The following is a 20,591-nucleotide window of genomic DNA, read 5'->3' on the forward strand; positions in this document are numbered from 1 at the left end:
CTGTCTTGGTAACTGATAGTTTTCCTACTAAATATTTTTTTCTTTAGGGGCATGGTCCAAATCCCTCTTGATATTTTAGGAAAGAAGTGATTTATAAATTGAAGTGCTGTTGAAAGGAAAAGTGGATGACAGTATCAAATTTGTTGTCTTTTGCTACTTCCTGTAAACAAACATACCAAAAATGGCTAATATATAATTTCAAAAGTAAGATTGTTGTTGATGAAGCTGTTTTGATTTCCTTTTGAATCTCAAGGTTCATATCTTGTCATATTTTAACTGGTCATGTCTTCTAAATCATGGATTCTAACCTTTCTTTATATTTTTAATTCTGTCATGAAACTGTAAAACAGTTTACCTTTTGTAGTTCATTGTCTCTCAGATTTCAATCACTTGGAACATACATTCAGGTATTTTGCTCTGATTCCCATTTGTACTATCATACAATTGACATAATATTTTTATTTAAATCCAGTCATTTGTTCACTTAAATGTACTTTTAAAAGGAGCAGTATTACTGTTACTGGAAACCAACATTACTTGCCAAAATAGAGGGTAGCCTCATAAATAAATACACTGAAACAATAATAAAAAGTATCAAATACTAGCCAGCTACTGTAAGTTCTTAACATGTGGCTTGCTTTCTCTGATAATGAAGAAAGTTAGAAAATGCTGGCATAATATTAAAGACATAATATCAAAGACTGGTAATTCCTTCTGTATTTTAATCGAAAGATTAAAATGCTGACAGTGTGATATGGTGTTATTCTATATCCACCTACCACCTAAAAGTGTCTTCTGTAATACTACTTGAGGAAATACCAACGTTACAAGATTTTCTTACCTGCTCTTTTATATATGGAGCTGACTCAAATCACTGCCAACTTCTAAGAAAGTGTATAATTTTGTTATAGGTTCATAAAGTAGATCCCAACTTGGGGATTTAGACAACTCTGACTTTTTCATTTGACTTTCCTTCTTTTTGTCTTTCCCTTCTTCCCCTCTCACACATATTAATAAATAATCACATATTTAGTGTATGTATTAAAGGCTGCTTTTGGAGTAATTTGGTTTTGAATCACTCTCTAAAACTTAATGTGAATAGAAATGTTCAGGAAATTAAGGATGCTTTTAACATGTTTCTTAATTCACATAAGATAGATGAATTTTTTTTAAGTTGCACACTATTTTTTTCATAAACAGTTTGGTCTTTGTGTTTTATTTCATTTTCAAAAGTAGTCATGGATCTTCTATATATAATTTGTCATGTAAATCTTAGGAGCTTTACTTTGTTTTAGAAATTTGATATGTTTTTTGGGCAGAGTACCTATCTGATAGAATATCACATATTAAAATCTTTGTTTTGTTTGGCTTGTTGATTTTTATATTAAGTGACAAACTGATGAAAAATTTTATTTAATAATGTTTGAAAAAAAGGAGTAATTGGAAATAATAATGTTAAAGAAGTTCAGTAACTTGAATGGTAATGTTAGACCACTTTCATTTATGCTTACTATTACGTTATTCCTACCTCTTTATTCCTGTAACCAAAAACCTATCTGTAGATTACTCATATTATTTTTTTCCATGTCCTTAGTATTTTCTTCCAAACATTAAAGTGAATCTTTAGGTACTATTAATATTTTGAAATCTCTTTTAATTCACATCTTCTGCATTAAATTTCTGCTTTTTCTGTTTGTTTTAAAACTATCTTTTGCCTCTTCCTAACCAGGCTTTATTTCCCTGCTTCTTTGATGTCTCTTAATTTCATTCCATTTTTTGGGGGTATGTATTTTTTTTTCCTTCTGAAAAATAATTTCCACAAATCTTTATGCTTTGCTTATTTATCAGTGAATTTTACAAGCCAAGAAGTTTTTAGTACCTTGTGATTTTTAGTCCTTGACTTTTTCTTACTTGAGTAAGACCTGTGAAACTAAGTCATAAGTCTATTAAGTGTTAACAGCCTGAATTTTTAAGTTGAACAAGAGAATTTTATCTTGACCTTTAATGAGAACCAGGTTAAAAGGCCATGTTTTTCATTAGGCAGAAGTGTTATCTCTTTAAATGCACCTCTTGACAATTGATACTTTCTTTTTTACCAATCTAAATGTAAGGCCCTGCAATGTCTGGTTAATACTTAGGTTTAAAGTAAATCGTTCTCAGCCGTAAGACTAGTAAGTAGTGTATCATGGACGTACAGGATTTTACCAACTCTGTAGTTTAAAGTAGAAGTTATTTGTAGCATGGTTAGATCCTATGTCATAATTATTTTTTCCCAAGTATTAAAGGGAAATTCTGATACTATGTTTCCATTTCCTGTTTTTCAGAAAATGCTCCTCAGATTCCAGTGGCTACTCCACAGGTCTCTCCTAACACAGTGAAACGTGCTGGACCTCGATTGTTGTTGATTCCAGTGCAGCAGGGTTCTCCTACTCTTAGACCTGTCCCAAACACACAACTTCAGGGACATCGGATGGTCTTGCAGCCTGTTAGGAGCCCAAGTGGAATGAACCTGTTCAGGCACCCTAATGGGCAGATTGTCCAGCTCCTCCCTTTGCATCAGCTTCGAGGCTCTAATACCCAGCCCAACTTACAGCCTGTCATGTTTCGGAACCCAGGTATAAAATTAGAGATATTTCTGATAAGTTTCTCTTTTCTTGAATCATTTGGTCATATGGTATGTTAATACACCAGGATTGGTCTTCTTAGCGTCTTGGAATCACCTGTTAGAAAAGAAATGCATACTTTGGAAGTCTTGATTTGGGCAGTGGTGATTTAAAATGTTCTTTTTCTTACCAGGGTCTGTGATGGGAATCCGGTTACCCACTCCTTCCAAACCTTCAGAGACTCCACCATCTTCTGCTTCGTCCTCCTCTTTCTCTGTTATGAATCCTGTAATTCAGGCTGTTGGGTCTTCTCCAGCAATGAATGTTATCACTCAGGCACCATCATTGCTTTCTTCTGGACCTAGTTTTGTGTCTCAGTCTGGTACATTGACTCTGAGGATTTCCCCTCCTGAACCACAAAGCTTTGCAAGTAAAACAGGCTCTGAAACCAAAATAACCTATAGTTCAGGAGGGCAGCCTGTTGGTACAGCCAGTCTTATTCCTCTCCAGTCTGGTAGTTTTGCGTTGTTGCAGCTCCCAGGACAAAAGCCTGTTCCCAGCTCCATTCTTCAGCATGTTGCTTCACTTCAGATGAAAAGAGAATCTCAGAATGCAGACCAGAAAGATGAAACAAGCTTTTTAAAAAGAGAACAGGAAACTAAGAAGACCCTACAGTCAGGAGGAGAAGCTATAGACCCTGAGGCTAATATAATAAAGCAAAACTCAGGAGCTACTGTCTCAGAAGAAACTCTGAATGATTCTTTGGAAGATGGGGGTGATCATTTAGATGAAGAATCCCTTACAGAAGAAGGTCCTGCAACTGTTAAACCTTCTCAGCATGCCTATATCACTGGCTCACACACAGGTGAAGACTATAAAAATGTTGATGAAGAGTATGGGATTAGGAATCATAACAGTTCCAAAGAAAAACTGACTGTTCTGGAAGTTAAGACCATTTCTGGAAGAGCCAGTAATATGACAGTCCAAAGTGTGAGTAATGTGCAGCTTAAAAAACTTGATGTGAAAGTGGAACAGCAGAAAGGCTTAGACAATCCAGGGGAAAAATCAAATGAATTTCCAATTATCTCTAAAGAAGAAAGTAAACTTGAATTTTCAGGGAGCAGAGTTGTGGAGCAGCAATCTAATCCAAAGCCAGAGGCCAAGGAGAAGGGATGTGGAGATTCTCTGGAGAAGGACAGCATTAGGGAGAGGTGGAGAAAACACCTAAAGGGCCCTTTGACCCAGAAATGTGTTAGAACTTCACAAGAATGCAAGAAAGAGACAGATGGGCAGTTAATTAAAGAAACAGAAACTTGTCAGGAAAATTCAGATGTGTTTCAACAAGAACACGGCATCTCTGATTTACTTGGAAAAAGTGGAACTACTGAGAATGCCAGAATTTTAAAAACTGAATGTGATTCTTGGAGTAGGATTTCTAGTCCTGCAGCCTTCTCCATTGTTCCTAGGAGAGCTACCAAAGGGAGCAGAGGGGAAGGACATTTTCAAGGTCACTTACTGCTATCAGGAGAACAGATAAAAGCAAAGCAAGAGAAGAAGGGTGGGAGAAGCAGTGCTGACTTCACTGTTTTGGATTTGGAAGAGGATGATGAGGAAGATGAGAATGAGAAAACCGATGATTCTATTGATGAGATTGTGGATGTTGTTTCTGACTACCAGAGTGAGGAGGTTGATGATGTAGAAAAGGTGGTGAGCCCATTTTTGTTGTGACTGAAACTTCAAGAATATAAATGATTCATTAGAGACAGTAGTTTTTCCAGAAGATCACTAAGACCTGATACATTGATTTGGATGCCTAGGTTTAGATCATGATTAAATGACTTTGTAGTTTTTGGGCTGTGTCAGTCAGGTAACATTTATTGAGCTTTTATTGAGCTTTGAGACTTGTCTGATATTATAGGAAGGCTGGCTTAAGCCTTAGGGGGATAGATGCTTGAGAGTCCCTATCAAATTAGGTTTTTTTTAAGAAAAAGTCTGAAACCACTACTCCCATTCAGTCTCAGTTTCTTTGACATTTTGTATGTGAAGTGATTGTACCTTATCTGGTAGATATATATAAGAAACAGGGAATAGGCAGCCTTAGAACTGGAAGATAATTTATCTATCTGCATTTATAGAGATGTTTCTCTTTTTGGAGAGAAATGAAAAATACTATTTAATATTTTAATATAACCCTGCCTAAAGTTATTTTTAATCATCTCCTAAAATTAAATAGTGTCTAGAATTTGTATTCTGATCTTTGGTCATCTTCCTTTGTAATTTGACCTTTCTAATTTATTTTTTTATTTTTCTGAAGCCATTTTTTAGACTTCTGTTTAGGGTTGTATTTGCTGAACTAAGTAACTGAGAGTCAGATATGATATAGGGCAGGAGTTGGGCAAACTTTTTTTGTAAAGAGCCAGATTGTAAATATTTTAGACTGCAGGCTAGATGACTTGCTCTTGCAACTACTCAATTGCTGTTGTAGAGTGAAAGCAGCCATAAACAATAGTAAGTGAATGAGTGCGGCTGTGTTCCAATAAAACTTTATTTACAAAAACAGATGGCAGGCTGTGGTTTGCTGACCCCTGACCTGGGGTCTGATGTAAAACGTAAGGAGGTGATAGCCAGCTGCCTGTGGGGTGCCTTGAAATCTAAATTGTGTCCCTCTCTTCAGGAGCAGATAATACAATGATTGTCACGCATGGCAGTTTTAGAATCTCACGTCCTTGAGATTCATTCATTCTCTGTGTTACCTGGTCATTATCTGTTAATGCCTAACTAACTGCCTTACGGAGATAAAATATAGCAAAAAGATTCATATTTTAAACCTCTAAAATGTTTAAATATTCTAACGTTCCTATGTTGGTTATTTCTGTACCTCACCTGTCTCATTTATAAAATGAGGATCTAGCTCTACAGTTGGATGATTCTATATGCATTTGCCTCACATTCTATCTATAACCTAATCCATTTTGAGGACTTATATCTGTAGGTAGTTTAGGAGTTAGATTGCACATCTTCTTGCACTTTTTGCAGGCTCTTTCATTGTAAATCAGCCTAGGTAAGCATCAGACCAAAAACAGTCCAACTTTATTTTAATTTTAATTAAAAAAAATTTTCCATTATGGTTTATTACAGGATATTGAATATAGTTCCCTGTGCTATACAGTAGGACCTTGTTGTTTATCCATTCTATATATAATAGTTTGCATCTGCTAATCCCAAACTCCCAATCCATCCCTTCCCCACACCTCCTCCCCCTTGGCAACCACAGGTCAAAAACAGTCCAGCTTTAAAATCAGTGAAAACTATTGCTATCAGTAGAACTGACTTAATGGAACCTTTAGTGTGTCTTAGTCATACAGCGTGGCATTGCTTGAATTTCCTAATAGGGAATCTGACAGGTACACTGGCCTTTTAAAAGTAAGGGCATTCAAATCTAAATTCTACATTGTATTTATGTGTATGTCTGACACCTATGATAGCTTTATACCTGTGATTAGCATTATATTGGAATAGTGTAAGGAGAGTTGTGAGTAGCCTTTTTAAGTCTTCCCTGATGAAATTTATTGGATATTATTTATAAAGCCTGCAATTAAAGCCACGCAGTACACATTCTTCAGTTTAAATATGGTAAAGCATCTACCTACATTACTATTCAAACCCTTGGGGTTCTGTTGATTTAGGTTCCTAAAGTTAATTTTAATATCCATTGTTTACATTTAATACACATTATTTAGATGATGCTTAAATTGGGGATCATAAATGATGGCTTGCATCATTTATGTCCTTTAGCCTTAGGGAGCCTGTAATTTGGGGGTAAGTAGTTTTTCCAGCAAGTTTAAACATAGAATTAATAAGGTGATTGGGATGCTTCATTTTGAGTTGTGCCTCTCTGGTACAGTACAACTGTAGGTAACGTATTATCTGTTTGGTTTCTGGCATAGTAAACACTACTTTTAAAGGTGGACTTAAAAGTATCGGCATATCCCATAAACCATATAGTCTACTGTTATAAATATACAGTGAGTTTCTGTGGTGGGTGCTCAATAAATGCTTACTGATTGACTCATATTTTGGTATAATAAGTACAGCAAGCCTGGGCTTCTTTTGGTATCTGAAATTCTTCAAAAGCTCTCATTCTGTAGGGTTGAGAGACTTAGAAGACTGTCTGGGCTATAATCTGTTTCCATATCTGCCTTGAATATGTTTCTGTGGGTGTTTGCTATGGGATTAACCATGAAGCACTCTTAAACTAGAATCTGAATTTTTCTTCTTTCTACCTTCTCCCTCACCAAATTCTGTTTTACTTCTATTTAATATTAAGATTTATGCAGCTTTAATATATCTGTACCTGAATTTTGTCCACTAGAAATAACACTGAAGCATCAGTACAACCCTTTGGGGACTTTGTCTCTTCAGTCTAATGATGTCTTTTTAATATATACCTGTGATTTATAATGTAGTTCTTGGTAGTGAGCTCTAACCATATGTTGTCTTTATGACTTAATTCCATTTTATGATTAACAAGTTTAGGATTATCAGTACTCATGGTTTAAGATCAGTGTTTGGCACTGGTTGGCTTTGTAAGGGGAGCATTCAGTTGAAAAGTTTAGGTGTGCTTGCTTCCCAATACTTTATTTACTGTTGAAATGCTGTTATTTCAGAATAACTGTGTAGAATACATTGAGGATGATGAAGAGCAGGTGGACATTGAGACTGTAGAAGAGCTCCCAGAGGAAGTTAATGTTGTCCACATGAAGGCCACAGCTGCCCATACACAGACTTTCAAACAGCTGTAAGTCTTACTTCTCTTTGGATTGTTGTTTTTTGTTGTTGTAGTTTTATGACCATAAGCAAAACTAAATGTTCTATTCAGGAGTTCTGGGTAACTGACATGGTTCCTTTATTTCTCTAGCTTTTTTCTTAGTAGTAGATGAGGAGAGGAGCTGGAATTCAGAGGTAGTTAACTTGCCTTGTTATTGCTAGGAGGCAGTATATAAATGTGAATAACATATGCTTTTGGAGCCTGATACATTGGTATTAAAATACTGGTTTTGCTAGTTTGTGGCTGTTTAACCTTGGGCAAGTCTGTAATCTCTCTGAATCTTAGATTCTTTACCTATGAAATGAGGAAAATGCCCCCATTTAAAGTATTAAATGAGATAATGTATGAGATAACGAACATAACTGATACAAGTGGACTATTCAACAAAGGTTAGTTCTTTTTCTTTTAAGAATATGGCATTAAATTCTAAATTTGGTTACTTTGCTTGTTGAATAGGTCAATACAGTTAGAAAAATTTTCATACTTGTTCAGCTGATGAGATGAAAATACAGAGAGCATGATGCCTTAGAAAAAAATGTTCTAAGTAAGCCTTGTATTGATTAGGAACTGGGGTGTGAGAGAAAGAAGGGAAAGAAGGTAAGAGTTGTTAATTTGTGCCAGACATTGTGCTTTTCAACCTGTTATGTCATCAGCTACCTAAAGTAGCAATGAGTTAAGAAAGAGTAATTCTTCATTCCTAGTGAGAAAGTCTAAGGAGGGCTGTAGGGTAGTATTTTTCTTCACTCCAGGGCTATTTGGAAGGTACTTCAATTGCCTACTGGTTAAGACTGAAAGAATTTAAATCTCTTAAAAACTTAGACTTAAGTTCAGCAGCATTGCAGGATGTAAGTTCAGTATACTAAAATCGAGTTCCTAAACAATAGCAACAAACAAAAAAATGTAATTAAAAATGCGAAAAAGCTGTTTGGGATTATTAACACAAGTTATGCAAGACTTCTATAAAATGTTATTGAAAGACATTGAAGAGGAATTCAATAGGGACTTCCCTGGTGGCGCAGTAGTTAAGAATCCACCTGCCAATGCAGTGGACACAGGTTCAATCCCTCGTCCGGGAAGATCCCACATGCTGCGGGGCAACTAAGCCCCTGCGCCGCAACTACTGAAGCCCGTGCGCCTAGAGCCCGTGCTCCACAACAAGAGAAGCCACCTCAACGAAGAGTAGCCCCCACTCCCCGCAACTAGAGAAAGCCTGTGTGCAGCAACGAAGACCCAACACAGCAATCAATCAACCAATAAAGAAATAAAATTTATTAAAAAAATAAAAAGAATTCAGTAAACAGAGATATACCATCTTAATGGACTGGAATAATAAAGGGCCAAGAATAACCAACACATAAAGGAGCAGATTGTTAAAATTTTAAAAATTTCTGTCAGTGAAAAGGCAATTTCAGACTGTAAGGAAAATATTTGCAATATGTGTTTGACAGAGGATTAGTATCAAGCATATAAAATAATTCTTACAAGTCAGTAAGAAAAAGATGATCCAGTAGAAAAGTAAGTAATGGATATCATGGGCAATTCACAAAAGACTGCCAGTAAACATGCAGATTTGTTCTACCTCACAAGTAATTAGAGAAATGCAAAAAAATTTTTTTTTAAGATTTTTTTTTTTTTTTTTTTTTGATGTGGATCATTTTTAAAGTCTTCACTGAGTTTGTTAAAATATTGCTTCTGTTTTATGTTTTGGTTTTCTGGCCTCGAGGTATGTGGGATCTTAGCTCCCCAACCAGGGATCGAACCTCCACCCCTGGCATTGGAAGGCGAAGTGGGAAATGCAGATTAAACCACAGTGACTTTACCAATTTATACCCATAAGATTGGTATAAATCGAGATTTCTGATAGTACTGTTGTCTAGGTGTGGAGCATTGGGAACATACTGCAGGTGGGAGTGTAAGTTATAACCACTTTGGAGAGCAGTATGACATGACTACAGTTGAAGATGTGCATGCATTTCTTCCACCCAGCAGTTCCACTCCTAGGTATACATCCTAGAAAGGCTCACACACGTGTACAAGGGGTCATGTGTGGGATTGTCCATTGCAGCCATTGTGAAAATTTGCCATTGTGAAAATTTGGATACAACCTAAATAACTACTAACATTCTAAAACAAATTTTGGAAAATTCAACAGTTTGGAATACTGTATAGCAGTTAAAATGATTGAATAGATGTATCAACATATCTCACATGCAGTGCTGAATGAGACAAATCAGTTGAAGAAAGATGCACTACATATAAGTTTAAAATGCTACATAATATTTTCTGTTTAGGGATGAATCAGTACATCCCTAGGAGAGTAAAACTGTAAAGATGTGCATGTAAACTCAGTTTGCGAGCATTTACTTATGAGAAGGAAGGAAGGTGATGAATGTGCCCATATTTTGGTGATGTTTTATTTCTCAAGCTTAGTGACAGATACCTGGATGTTGATTATGTATTTTGTTTGTACAGTTTTATATGTTTGAAATATTTCACAATTGAAAAAAAGTAGTTTGCAGTTTTAGGGTCTACTTGGACACTTTTATTTGAGGAAAAAGCATATTGTTGAATAAATCATATTGCCACATATCGGACCATGGGGAAAAGAAGCTGCTTACAATTTAGACAATTGGGATGGTTTGGTTTAATATAGCTATGAAATAGGTATTAGATTACTGAATTTCAATAAGAATTGGAAAATACTGTCTTCATCTAGGTGCCGTACACATATCACTGCAGATGAGAAAGCTGCTGAAAAGAGTCGAAAGGTATTTACAGTATGTTTAATGATAATTACTCATTTAATAAAATTGATAACATTTGTCCTTAGGGTTAAAACAAGATTAGCTGTATTAGCTATGACTTTTTTCAGGGCCATTTTTACCAGTGAGTTAATATAATCAGCTTTTTTCCCCTTAATGAAATTATACTATTAATGCTTTTTTTTTTCCTTCTCAGTTGTCTACTGCCCCCCACCCCCAGTTGATAGAATAATTTAGAGGAATTAAAATGGGTATGGAGTTTATGAAAACTGATGTGCTTATTTGAAAACTAATCCTATAATGTAATGATATGATGTGAAACAGGCTAGCATTCTTTCTTATTTAGGCTCCTGATTTTGCTGGTGATCTAAAAAATTAGTTATTATCTGAAGTCATGGCTAGCAATTCAGGGAGCCATGAAATTATAAACCTTCTTTGATTTTCTTAATGTACTCAGTGTAGGATATCATAGTACCATAATTAAGGAAGGTTTTTCTCTTTATCCTAACTAACACTAAGAATGGAAGAGAGTGCAGTTGTTTAACCATTTTCCACTTGTTATTCTGTCTTAATTTAAGAGATAAAAATGATGAGATTCTGTTGAGATGGAGGGTGGTATTCAGGTCCTTTGAAAAACTACTGGGTGATTAGTTTGAGTTTGGTTTGATTTGGGGGAGTATATGGTACATATTTGCAGGGCCATAATTATTTTGCATATATCACAATTTTTATTTTTTCATTGGACATCCTAAAACATTTTTGAGATATAAGAATTTTCACAATAGCTATTTACACAGTCCATTGTTTTGTACCATTATTATTACATGCAAATTATTTTTAGTATATTGGTGTATTTAAACTTAGTATTAATTTTATTTCTATCTGGTTGTATCTTTGATTCTCCCACACTGTACTAATGTACAATGAGTTTTTAACTTCAGAAAGACAATGATTTTGTAGAAGAGTTTGGGGGTACTTTCATACCCCATGATATGGTACCACTGTTACTATGATAAAGGTAAACAGTGTCAAAAAAATAAAGGCAATTAAAAACATCAAAGTTGGGGGGGACACACATACACAAAACCAAGAAACTGTAAAAGACAGGAAATGTAATTATTACTCACTAGGTATGATTAATATTCATATTGTCATAATAGGTTGGTCACTGTTAATGATTTTTTTAAAACTTTTATAATCCATGAATAAAGTATGTAAGACTTAATTTTCAGTCTTGAAAAATGAGTAAGTACAAATGACAAGTTGGGAGGTAAAAGAGGGAAGAAGAAATGAAGGGAAGGATATGGGTACTGATATCCTCATTTTACAAAGAGACACTATTGTTGATGAAATGAGAAACGGAGATAGAATTATATTCAAGTTGCAAAGGGATCAATAGAAGAACTAAAATTAATGATATATCTGTATTAGGAAGATGGATGGTGAGATGCAAGAGAGTGGTGAGCTAAATCCTTTTCTGCATAGCAGGAAGTAAATAGGTTGTATTGAAAAATGAAAAGAATAAGTGTATGTTACTATTTTTAACTTAGGATATAGACTTAAGAACCAGAAAAAGCCACTAAAAGAATCAAAAGGTGGTTGTTTCTGAGGATCCAGTTGTAGGTGCAAGATACAATTGCTTTTCATTATAAGATCTTTACATATTTATATTTTAAATCCTGTATGCATCTTTTACTTCTTTATAGTAAATAACTTTAAAAATGGAAGTAGAATAAATAAGAGAGAAAGGAAGCCTAAGGCATCCTGAGGTCAAGAAAGACTTTCCTAAAAAATGCAAAGTCTGAGTTTTAAATGTTAAGTTATGAAGGTGGGGTGGGAGGGGTTAGGTGCAGGCAACAGCCCGTGTAATGGCATGGAGGTGTGGGATTGTAGTGTGTTTAGGAAACTTCTAGCACTTTGGAATGGTTGGAGAGAACAAGTGATTTAGGAAGAGAGGCAGTTGACCCTTTCCCAAATTGTAAAGGGTCTTACAGTATTTACGAAAAAAAAATTTTCAACTCGTTTTTCACTAATCAAGATTTTGTTAAAGTTTTCCATATAATTTGTGTCATGAAAACAAGTTTTAATAATAAATTATGCAGATGAGCTTTTTTATAGATCCCCTCAAATTCTCCCTCATTTGAGAACTACTGTAATTTGAGCTGAGAACTGATATCACGTTCGCATGTATTAGAATTTACACTGTTGATTTGGAGGAAGGATGGACTGGTAATAAGTTGACCCATTGAGAGGCTGTTAAGATACTCCAGGCAGAAGGTGGCGGGTGTCTGATATAGAGCAGTGCTATTTGGGGTGGAGGAAGAGGGCGGGTACATGTGAACGATACTTAGGTGGCGATCTTTTGTTTGGACAGGCTACACCAGTTCCTCTAAAACTAAAACCTGATTACTGGAGTGAAAAACTACAGAAAGAAGCAGAGGCTTTTGCTTATTATCGCCGGACACACACTGCCAATGAGCGGCGCCGCCGTGGTGAAATGAGGGATCTCTTTGAGAAACTGAAGATCACGTTGGGGTTACTTCATTCTTCCAAGGTTTCCAAAAGTCTCATTCTTACTAGGGTAAGTGTTATGTGTAAATGACAGACAAGTAAGAGCTTGACTGAAAGAATCTTCTAGAGATATTTATGAGAAAGACAATGAAGAAGATTGAAATAGAGCTTGTGTTTAACATTTGAAGGTGGACTAATGAATGCCCAATAAATCCCTTAGGAAGAAAAGTCCTTATGTTGAGTCAGAGTAGCTTTTCATTGAAAGTCAGATTCTTAACCAACAGAGTTATTATCCGTCCTTCAAAAAAAGTTAGAAACTCTGGTAAACTCTGTTTACTATGACTTCTTTACACTGGTGTTTTCCGTAGCACTTAGAAAAGTTTATCACTGAAAGGCACAACACAACTGCTATTTTGACATACTTCTTAACAGTTGACAGTCACTTCAAAGGAAACTCTGTAGTGTTCAAGCTAGCAGAAGTTTTAATTTTGCATGTAGAATATCTAAAGTAATTTTGTTTAAATTGCTTATAAGTAGAAGTTGGAAGAGTAAAAGGCAAGCAGTCATATCCCTCTAGAATAAGGTTATTTCAGCCAGATTTTGCTTAGATTAGGAGTTGATTTTAAAGTTGATTATTAAGATCTAAGCAGAGTAAAATGTTTTGTTTCTCCTTGCAGTAGTGGAAATACCTGTTAACCACTCAGTGGTGCTCTTTGTAAATAATCACTTTCCCTAGAAGTATAAGCCAGAAAAATCTGAAGTTTAACAAAAAATAAATTCTGAAACATTAAAAATTGTTTTGGGGTTTTTTTTTTTTACTTGTATACTTTATCTATTTATTTATTATTTTTAAAATTTTTATTGGAGTTTAGTTGATTTACAATGTTGTGTTAGTTTCAGGTGTACAGCAAAGTGAATCTGTTATACAGACACATATATCCACTCTTTTTTAGATTCTTTTCCCATAGAGGCCATTACAGAGTATTGAGTAGAGTTCCCTGTGCTATATATAGTACGTCCTTATTAGTTATCTATTTTATATATAGTAGTATGTTTATGTCAATCTCAGTCTCGCAGTTCATCCCTCCTCCTGTTTCCCCCCGGTAATCATAAGTTTGTAAAACATTAACAGTTGTTTTAAATGGCATTATAAAGTTCTCTAAAATATTAGGTAAAAATTTTTTTATTTAAGAAATTGTGTAGGCCCCACCTGTTTTTCGGAAAAAGCAAACTGATGGACATGATATTACTATTTCTTGTCGTAGGCATTCAGCGAAATTCAAGGACTAACAGATCAGGCGGACAAGTTGATAGGACAGAAGAATCTCCTGACTCGCAAACGGAATATTTTGATACGGAAAGTATCATCTCTTTCAGGTGAGATAAGTGAATGATCTCTGATAAAGAGTATAAATATAGCTTTAGTGAGGAAAATCCTTAGTAGATCTTTCAGATACTACTTAGTTTGAGGCTTGGTTCCCAGAGTTAACATCAGAATTATCGTTTGACTGGGTGGGACATTTCTTCTGGATTATAATTACTCTTGCCTTCCACAGTTTAGGGGAATATAGTTAAATCAACTGGATTTCAGTTGACTCTATTTCTCATTATTACATGGGGTCTTATAGAGAGTAACAGTTTATTCCCTATCAACCTATAGGTAAGACAGAAGAAGTGGTCCTGAAGAAGCTAGAGTATATTTATGCAAAACAACAAGCATTAGAGGCACAAAAAAGAAAAAAGAAGATGGGATCAGATGAGTTTGATGTGTCTCCCAGAACTAGCAAACAGCAGGAAGGATCTTCTGCATCATCTGTAGATCTCGGACAGATGTTTATAAATAACAGGAAGGGGAAACCTTTGATTCTTTCCAGAAAAAAAGACCAGGCCACAGGTAGGAGAGACATTCTTTGCTTTCTTTAATGTAGATGGACATTAGTTTAGAGAACTGAATGTCTTCTCTTGGCCATAATTTTAGTTATAATTAAATGAAAGATGGGTTGTATTAAAAGTAGAATATTAACTACATTAGATTTCAGTTTCTAGCTTTACACACTCAAGCAAATCCTAGTAAGTTATCAGTCATGGTAACATATAAGACCTATTTCTGCTAGCAGTCTCCAGACAAGTATTTTTCTTCTAGTGTTTCAATTTTTTTTTTTTTAAGCTGCCATCTTTTCAGACTTTATAAATGAACTCTTGATTTCCCTGCAGTTCTGCTCATGAGTTGAGGAAGTTTGGATCTAGCTGAGACGAATAAATTGGAAAATTTTTTTAAAGTTTATTTTTGTTAATCAGGCTCTACTTTTCATCAGATTGCAGTCTGTCAATGAATTGCTATTAAGGAACAAAGTAAATTGGTTTTGATTTTTTTATTCTCTCCTATCTTGATTTTGGAAGTGAGGCTATATTGATTTTACATTACTTGTTTATATCCTTTGAGAATGGTATATATCCTTTTTTACTCTTTGGATAGCACAGTGTATGAACCAAGGAAATCTGGTATATTATATCAACTAAGAAAGTAGTGATAGATACTAAAATATGAGTTAGTTTTAACATTGCACATTTAAATTATGTTATTGCTAAGAAAGGATTTTAATGATGATTTAGTCCAGTCACCTCATTTTACAGGTGGAAAAACTGAGGTCTAAAAACTTGAAGTAATTTCTTAGAGGTATATAGGAAAGCAAACCTAGGGATAAAATTGTGTGTGCCTTCATCCCGATTCACCATCAAGACCATCAGAAGCATTCCATTGAAAAAGTGGTTCCATGGCTCTGTTCTTCAACAGTTAGAAATTCTGTCCCTTAAGAGAATCACTGGACAGGTAACCATTACAGTGAAAAATGGTTCAAAAAGTAAATTGCAAGTTGAGGTTCCCTAACTAAATTTGAATTTTATTTCTTGCTTTTTAAGACAAGGTGTGGTTTTTAGGGATGTCTCCTACACTCTTAGGCTATTCACTAGCATTAATTGAAGATCTTTTATCCTTAACTAATTTCTGCTCTTCCTTACAGAAAATACCTCACCCTCTAACACTCCACACACCTCTGCCAACATTGTGATGACTCCACAAGGGCAGTTGCTCACTTTAAAAGGTCCCTTATTCTCAGGACCAGTGGTTACTGTTTCTCCTGCTCTCCTAGAAGCAGATCTGAAACCTCAAGTTGCCAGCAGTGCTGTGGCTCAGTCAGGTATGTCGTAAGTGTTGTCTTTCATGGGTGGTGAAAAAGAGTTATCCCTGGTATCTCAAAGTGACAGAGAAAGCCTGTGAATGTGTTCTGTAATGATAAAGAGATATTGTATTCGAGTTTGCCTTTGTAAGAGAAGATTCTCTTTTTAGAACATGTTTCGCCTTATCTGTGGTATTGAATGGTCTTTTTTACCTGGGAATGGGAACTATTTTGCTATCTCTTCTAATTTCTGAGTAGGAAAAGAATTGAAAAGATGTGAAAGTAAAAGGAGGTTGAGGAGTCACTGTTTTAGTTTTTGGTGTTAATAAATATTTATCAATTTTGTGTTGTACTCAGAGATGGTACACTCCTACATTACCAGCCTGATACAGTTTCAGCACCCTCCCTTTTGGGGATAAGGAGTTGAGGTGAAAAGGAAATTTCACTTTGACGAAATTTTAGGTTTTAGGCACCTGAATTTCTATTAAGGTAAAAGGGTATCCTTACCAGTACTAATACTGCTAAACCCAGTCTGGAGGAGTCATCCTTTCTTACAGTGCTGCCTCTAGGGCTTTATCTTTCCCTCAGAGTAGCAGTTAATTGGACGAACAGAATCAAGGTGCATGTCTGCCTCAGGATAAAAAAATAAACTTGGGGAGCATTTCTATAAAATAATTAAACAGAACTTTTCTTAATGATGGAATATCAAAGTGTCTTTTGGTTAGATTTTACCTATTTTCTTGTTAGGCTAAGTCTGTAATTTGAAAAACTGTTATTTCCTTTCATCTTCTTGATAAAAGTAGACTGGTGAAATTTTAACTACAACTCCCATGAGATGGTCATTGGGTATGAATGAGAGAGAGTACTTACCACTGTAGATATAAATGAGTTTTTTTTTTCCCCCCAGAAAACGACGACTTATTTATGATGCCAAGAATTGTTAATGTGACATCATTGGCCACGGAGGGAGGTTTGGTAGATATGGGTGGCAGCAAATACCCTCATGAAGTTCCTGATGGCAAGCCGCCTGACCACCTGAAAAACACTGTCAGGAATGAAGATAACTCCTGTGAAGATTTGGGTAGAATCTCTTCCAGAGGCAACCACAGAGATGTCAGAATGGCATTGGGTGCAACACAGGTTTATCTGTCAAATAAAGATTCTGGTTTTCCACAAATAGTTGATGTTTCCAGTATGCAAGAAGCACAGGAGTTCTTACCCAAAAAGATTTCCAGTGATATGAGAGGAATTCAGCATAAATGGAAAGAGAGTGAATCAAGACGGGAGAGACTGAAGACAAAGGAGTCTCCATTTCATAAATTGAAGATGAAAGATCTCAAAGACTCAAGCATAGAGATGGAATTGAGAAAGGTAGCATCAGCTATAGAGGAAGCAGCACTGGATCCCAGCGAACTGCTAACTAATATGGAAGATGAGGATGATACTGATGAGACACTGACATCTCTGCTCAATGAGATTGCCTTTCTTAATCAGCAGTTAAATGATGACTCTGTTAGCCTGGCTGAACTGCCCAGCTCTATGGATACAGAGTTCCCAGGGGGTGCTCGGCGGGCTTTTATCAGTAAGCTTCCTCCTGGGAACAGAGCAACTTTCCAGGTTGGCCACTTGGGAACTGGTTTGAAAGAATTGCCTGATGTTCAAGGGGAGAGTGACTCTGTCAGCCCGCTCCTCTTGCACTTGGAAGATGATGACTTTTCTGAGAATGAAAAACAACTTGCAGAACCAGCCTCTGAGCCAGATGTCCTTAAGATTGTTATTGACTCTGAGATAAAGGATTCCCTCGTTTCCCGCAGGAAAGCCGGTGATGAAGGGAAGAGTACTTCTGGCATCCCTGCAGAGCCTGAAAGTGTGTCTTCACCCCCCATCCTACACATGAAGGCTGGCCTAGAAAACAGCAGCACAGATACTTTGTGGAGGCCGATGCCAAAATTGGCACCTCTAGGTTTAAAAGTAGCTAATCCTTCCAGTGATGCAGATGGTCAGAGTCTCAAGGTGATGCCTTGTTTGGCACCTGTAGCTGCCAAAGCTGGGTCAGTTGGACACAAAATGAACTTAACAGGGAATGACCAGGAATGCCGGGACAGCAAGATGATGCCTACATTGGCACCTGTTGTGGCCAAACTGGGCAACTCTGGGGCCTCACCAAGTTCTGCAGGGAAATGAACTTATTTGTCCTCAGGCAGAAGCCAGGCTGTGAGGGGAAACCTCCTTTCTCTGCAGGCACCTGTTTGTGTCATGGAACTGTGATCCTTGACTTTGATGCAGTGGATAATGGTAGAGAAAGGGGGTAGGGTGCTGACCTCGGTATAAGAAATTACTACTATGAAATTCTGATCATGTTAAAATGTGTTACCTCACTTGTGGTGCTGGGTCTCCTCATCCTCTCTAAGAAGATGCGATCCATTACTGAACACGAGGTGCCCCTCTTACCCAAGGAATTCATAACAAGACTCTAGGTCCATAGTGGTTCCTAGTTCTTCCCTCCCAGAGTAAAAGCTGCTTGAGACTTTGGAGTTGCTATGAACTGAACCTTAGTTGATAGCTGTTGTTTAAGTTGTTTAAATCTGAAGTCCAAGGAATGTGATGCACTTGTGCAGAGGGATCCAGAAGAGATAGTTTTTAGTTGGTGTTTCAAGAGTAGGGGGAGAGAGGATGGGTACCATGGAATACCAAAGTGAAGGACTTAGTGTCATTCAACAAAATTTTCTCTTCTTTTATATCCCAAGTAGCTTCCATTCCCTCACCTTTTCAATCAGAATTATAAATCCAAGCCTTCTGGTAAAGTAGGAATGCTTTAGAACAAAAACAAAAACTTATTACTAAGGTAATCATTTTGAGATGTTAAAATTACTAGTTCTCCCTTATTGTCTTTGGGTGTTGAGAAGACCATTTCATAGTACCAAGGATTTCTACCTGGATTACATATTTTGGAGGTAGGCATTGAGGGAGTCCTCCCCCTTTCACAAATCACATCACTCAAGAGACAGCTAAAATGAAAAGCATTCCCTCTCCATACCAGAGACAGTGGCCAAAATAAAAATCTGTGAGGCTGGATGTTCCCCAAATCAAGCCAGCCTCCTGGTGCTTGAAGGTTTCATTCACTGTTACCTGCACAGGATGTAAAGAAAAGAAAAGTCACAGTAGGCATTCTTTACCAGGGAAATAAGGCAGTATTTGAATCACAAGATATATTTTTTATTATCTGCTACCATGGATTCAGTGATCTGTAGAGCTTTTTCACTCATTAGCTGTCAGGGTATGAAGGACTGACAGCCTGTAAAGATAAAGATATTTATATTTTTGTATAGTTGTTTTCATAGATTTCTCAAAGGCTGAAGTTTTCAACCTAGGAGATGAGATTTGTATTGAGTATAGAAATGATGTTTCCTATCTAGTTTGTAAATAATCATGGTGCACTTGAGGGGTCTCTTGGAAACTCCTGGGGGCAAGAATCACTATTCTGAAAATGTATAGACTGGGATTTAGCTGCTGCATTTTGCCTTTCTTAAATAATTATATTTTGGAATGTAACCCCTGTTCTGTCTTCATTGACAGGATTTGCTTGTGTTGTGAAACACTAACACAAGATCTTCCAGTGCCTGGGCTGTGCCTAGGTAATGCTGTTTCTTCTACATCCCCTGCCTTCTTTATCCCAAATCCCACTCAGCATATCTTCAAAACTAGGTTGTGAAACCAACTTTGGAATGGTCCTAGCCAGTGAATTATTACCTCCGTGGTTGGTTCCCTTTCTAGTAACTCTGGTAATAAACAGATTGAAAAGGGTGGGAAATTTTCTTCTGCAAATTGCAGTGGGAACAAATTCTTTGTTGGTTTTGTGTTACTTGCCTTTCTAGACCTCCTCATCAGCATTCAACCTTCCCACCTCTAAAGGTTACTGAAGAAGCTTGAAGTAGGTAATGAGCACCCCTCAGCTTCTCATTATCCCTCCCACTTCTCTTTACCCAGGAGATTTCATTCAATGCCTTAGCCAAGGAGTCCAGCACCTGTCTTCCCTGCTAATAATTGTCCTTGGAGATGCTAGTAGTTTAATCCAGGTATAGCAGTTTCCCATTATTTCTTTGCTTGTCTTGTCCTTGCATTTCCTCCTGACTTCCCAAGGCTCTTGTAGCTTCTGAGGGTCAGCCAAGGAGCAGGCAAGTGAGCGAGTAATCCTCAGGAAAAGAAGGACCATTCTGCTTCTGAACACTGTTCTTTTTTTTTTTTTTTTAGAAGAAAATAGACAAATAAGTAATATTCATTACTTGATGGGAAGATATTTAACTCTGTTTATGAGAGATGTACAAAGATAGAAATGAGAGATGATCCCAGGTGTTCAAGGAAAGCTGCAGATATCATTACAAAACCCCCAAGATAATGGTGTTTTCAAGACCTTCTTAGAACTAGAAGGTTGTTAGGGCTAATTTTAGGAGGGCTCAATCTTCAGAACAATCCTGCAGTCTTGATAGAAATCTAAAATCTCCAGAAACTCCTACCTTTTAACCTTACCCCAGGAGAAACTGATCTATGAAAATCACATGTGTGATTATGAAAGATGTAGTTGAGTGAGGAGTTGAGGAATTGGGAGGATAGTGAGCTCTCACCCTAACTCTATAAGAAGCATGATCTCAGTAGGCCAATAATTTGCCTTTTTATACATCTGTAAATAAATGGAATGTTTTTAAGAATATAA

At 36.5% G+C, this 20,591-nt stretch overlaps 1 protein-coding gene across 15 annotated transcripts in view; it reads left to right on the plus strand.

Moving 5' to 3' along the window:
* The window catches only part of MGA (MAX dimerization protein MGA), a 159,838-nt gene extending 139,247 nt beyond the window's left edge, over positions 1-20,591 (plus strand). For 11 of the 15 annotated variants that reach the window (XM_068549737.1, XM_068549726.1, XM_068549707.1 and 8 more), the window contains 9 exons: positions 2,325-2,615; positions 2,797-4,307; positions 7,271-7,401; positions 10,148-10,199; positions 12,568-12,774; positions 13,970-14,081; positions 14,365-14,598; positions 15,725-15,901; positions 16,788-20,591. In XM_068549737.1, the coding sequence (XP_068405838.1) occupies positions 2,325-2,615; positions 2,797-4,307; positions 7,271-7,401; positions 10,148-10,199; positions 12,568-12,774; positions 13,970-14,081; positions 14,365-14,598; positions 15,725-15,901; positions 16,788-18,064 (3,992 nt within the window). In that variant the 3' untranslated portion in view covers positions 18,065-20,591. Of the gene's footprint in view, positions 1-2,324; positions 2,616-2,796; positions 4,308-7,270; positions 7,402-10,147; positions 10,200-12,567; positions 12,775-13,969; positions 14,082-14,364; positions 14,599-15,724; positions 15,902-16,787 lie in introns of those variants that run through there. The other 4 variants (XM_068549796.1, XM_068549807.1, XM_068549802.1 and 1 more) reach the window with 4 other exon arrangements.

This window comes from Eschrichtius robustus, chromosome 1 (assembly GCF_028021215.1).
Source record: "Eschrichtius robustus isolate mEscRob2 chromosome 1, mEscRob2.pri, whole genome shotgun sequence".
Taxonomy (NCBI): domain Eukaryota; kingdom Metazoa; phylum Chordata; class Mammalia; order Artiodactyla; family Eschrichtiidae; genus Eschrichtius; species Eschrichtius robustus.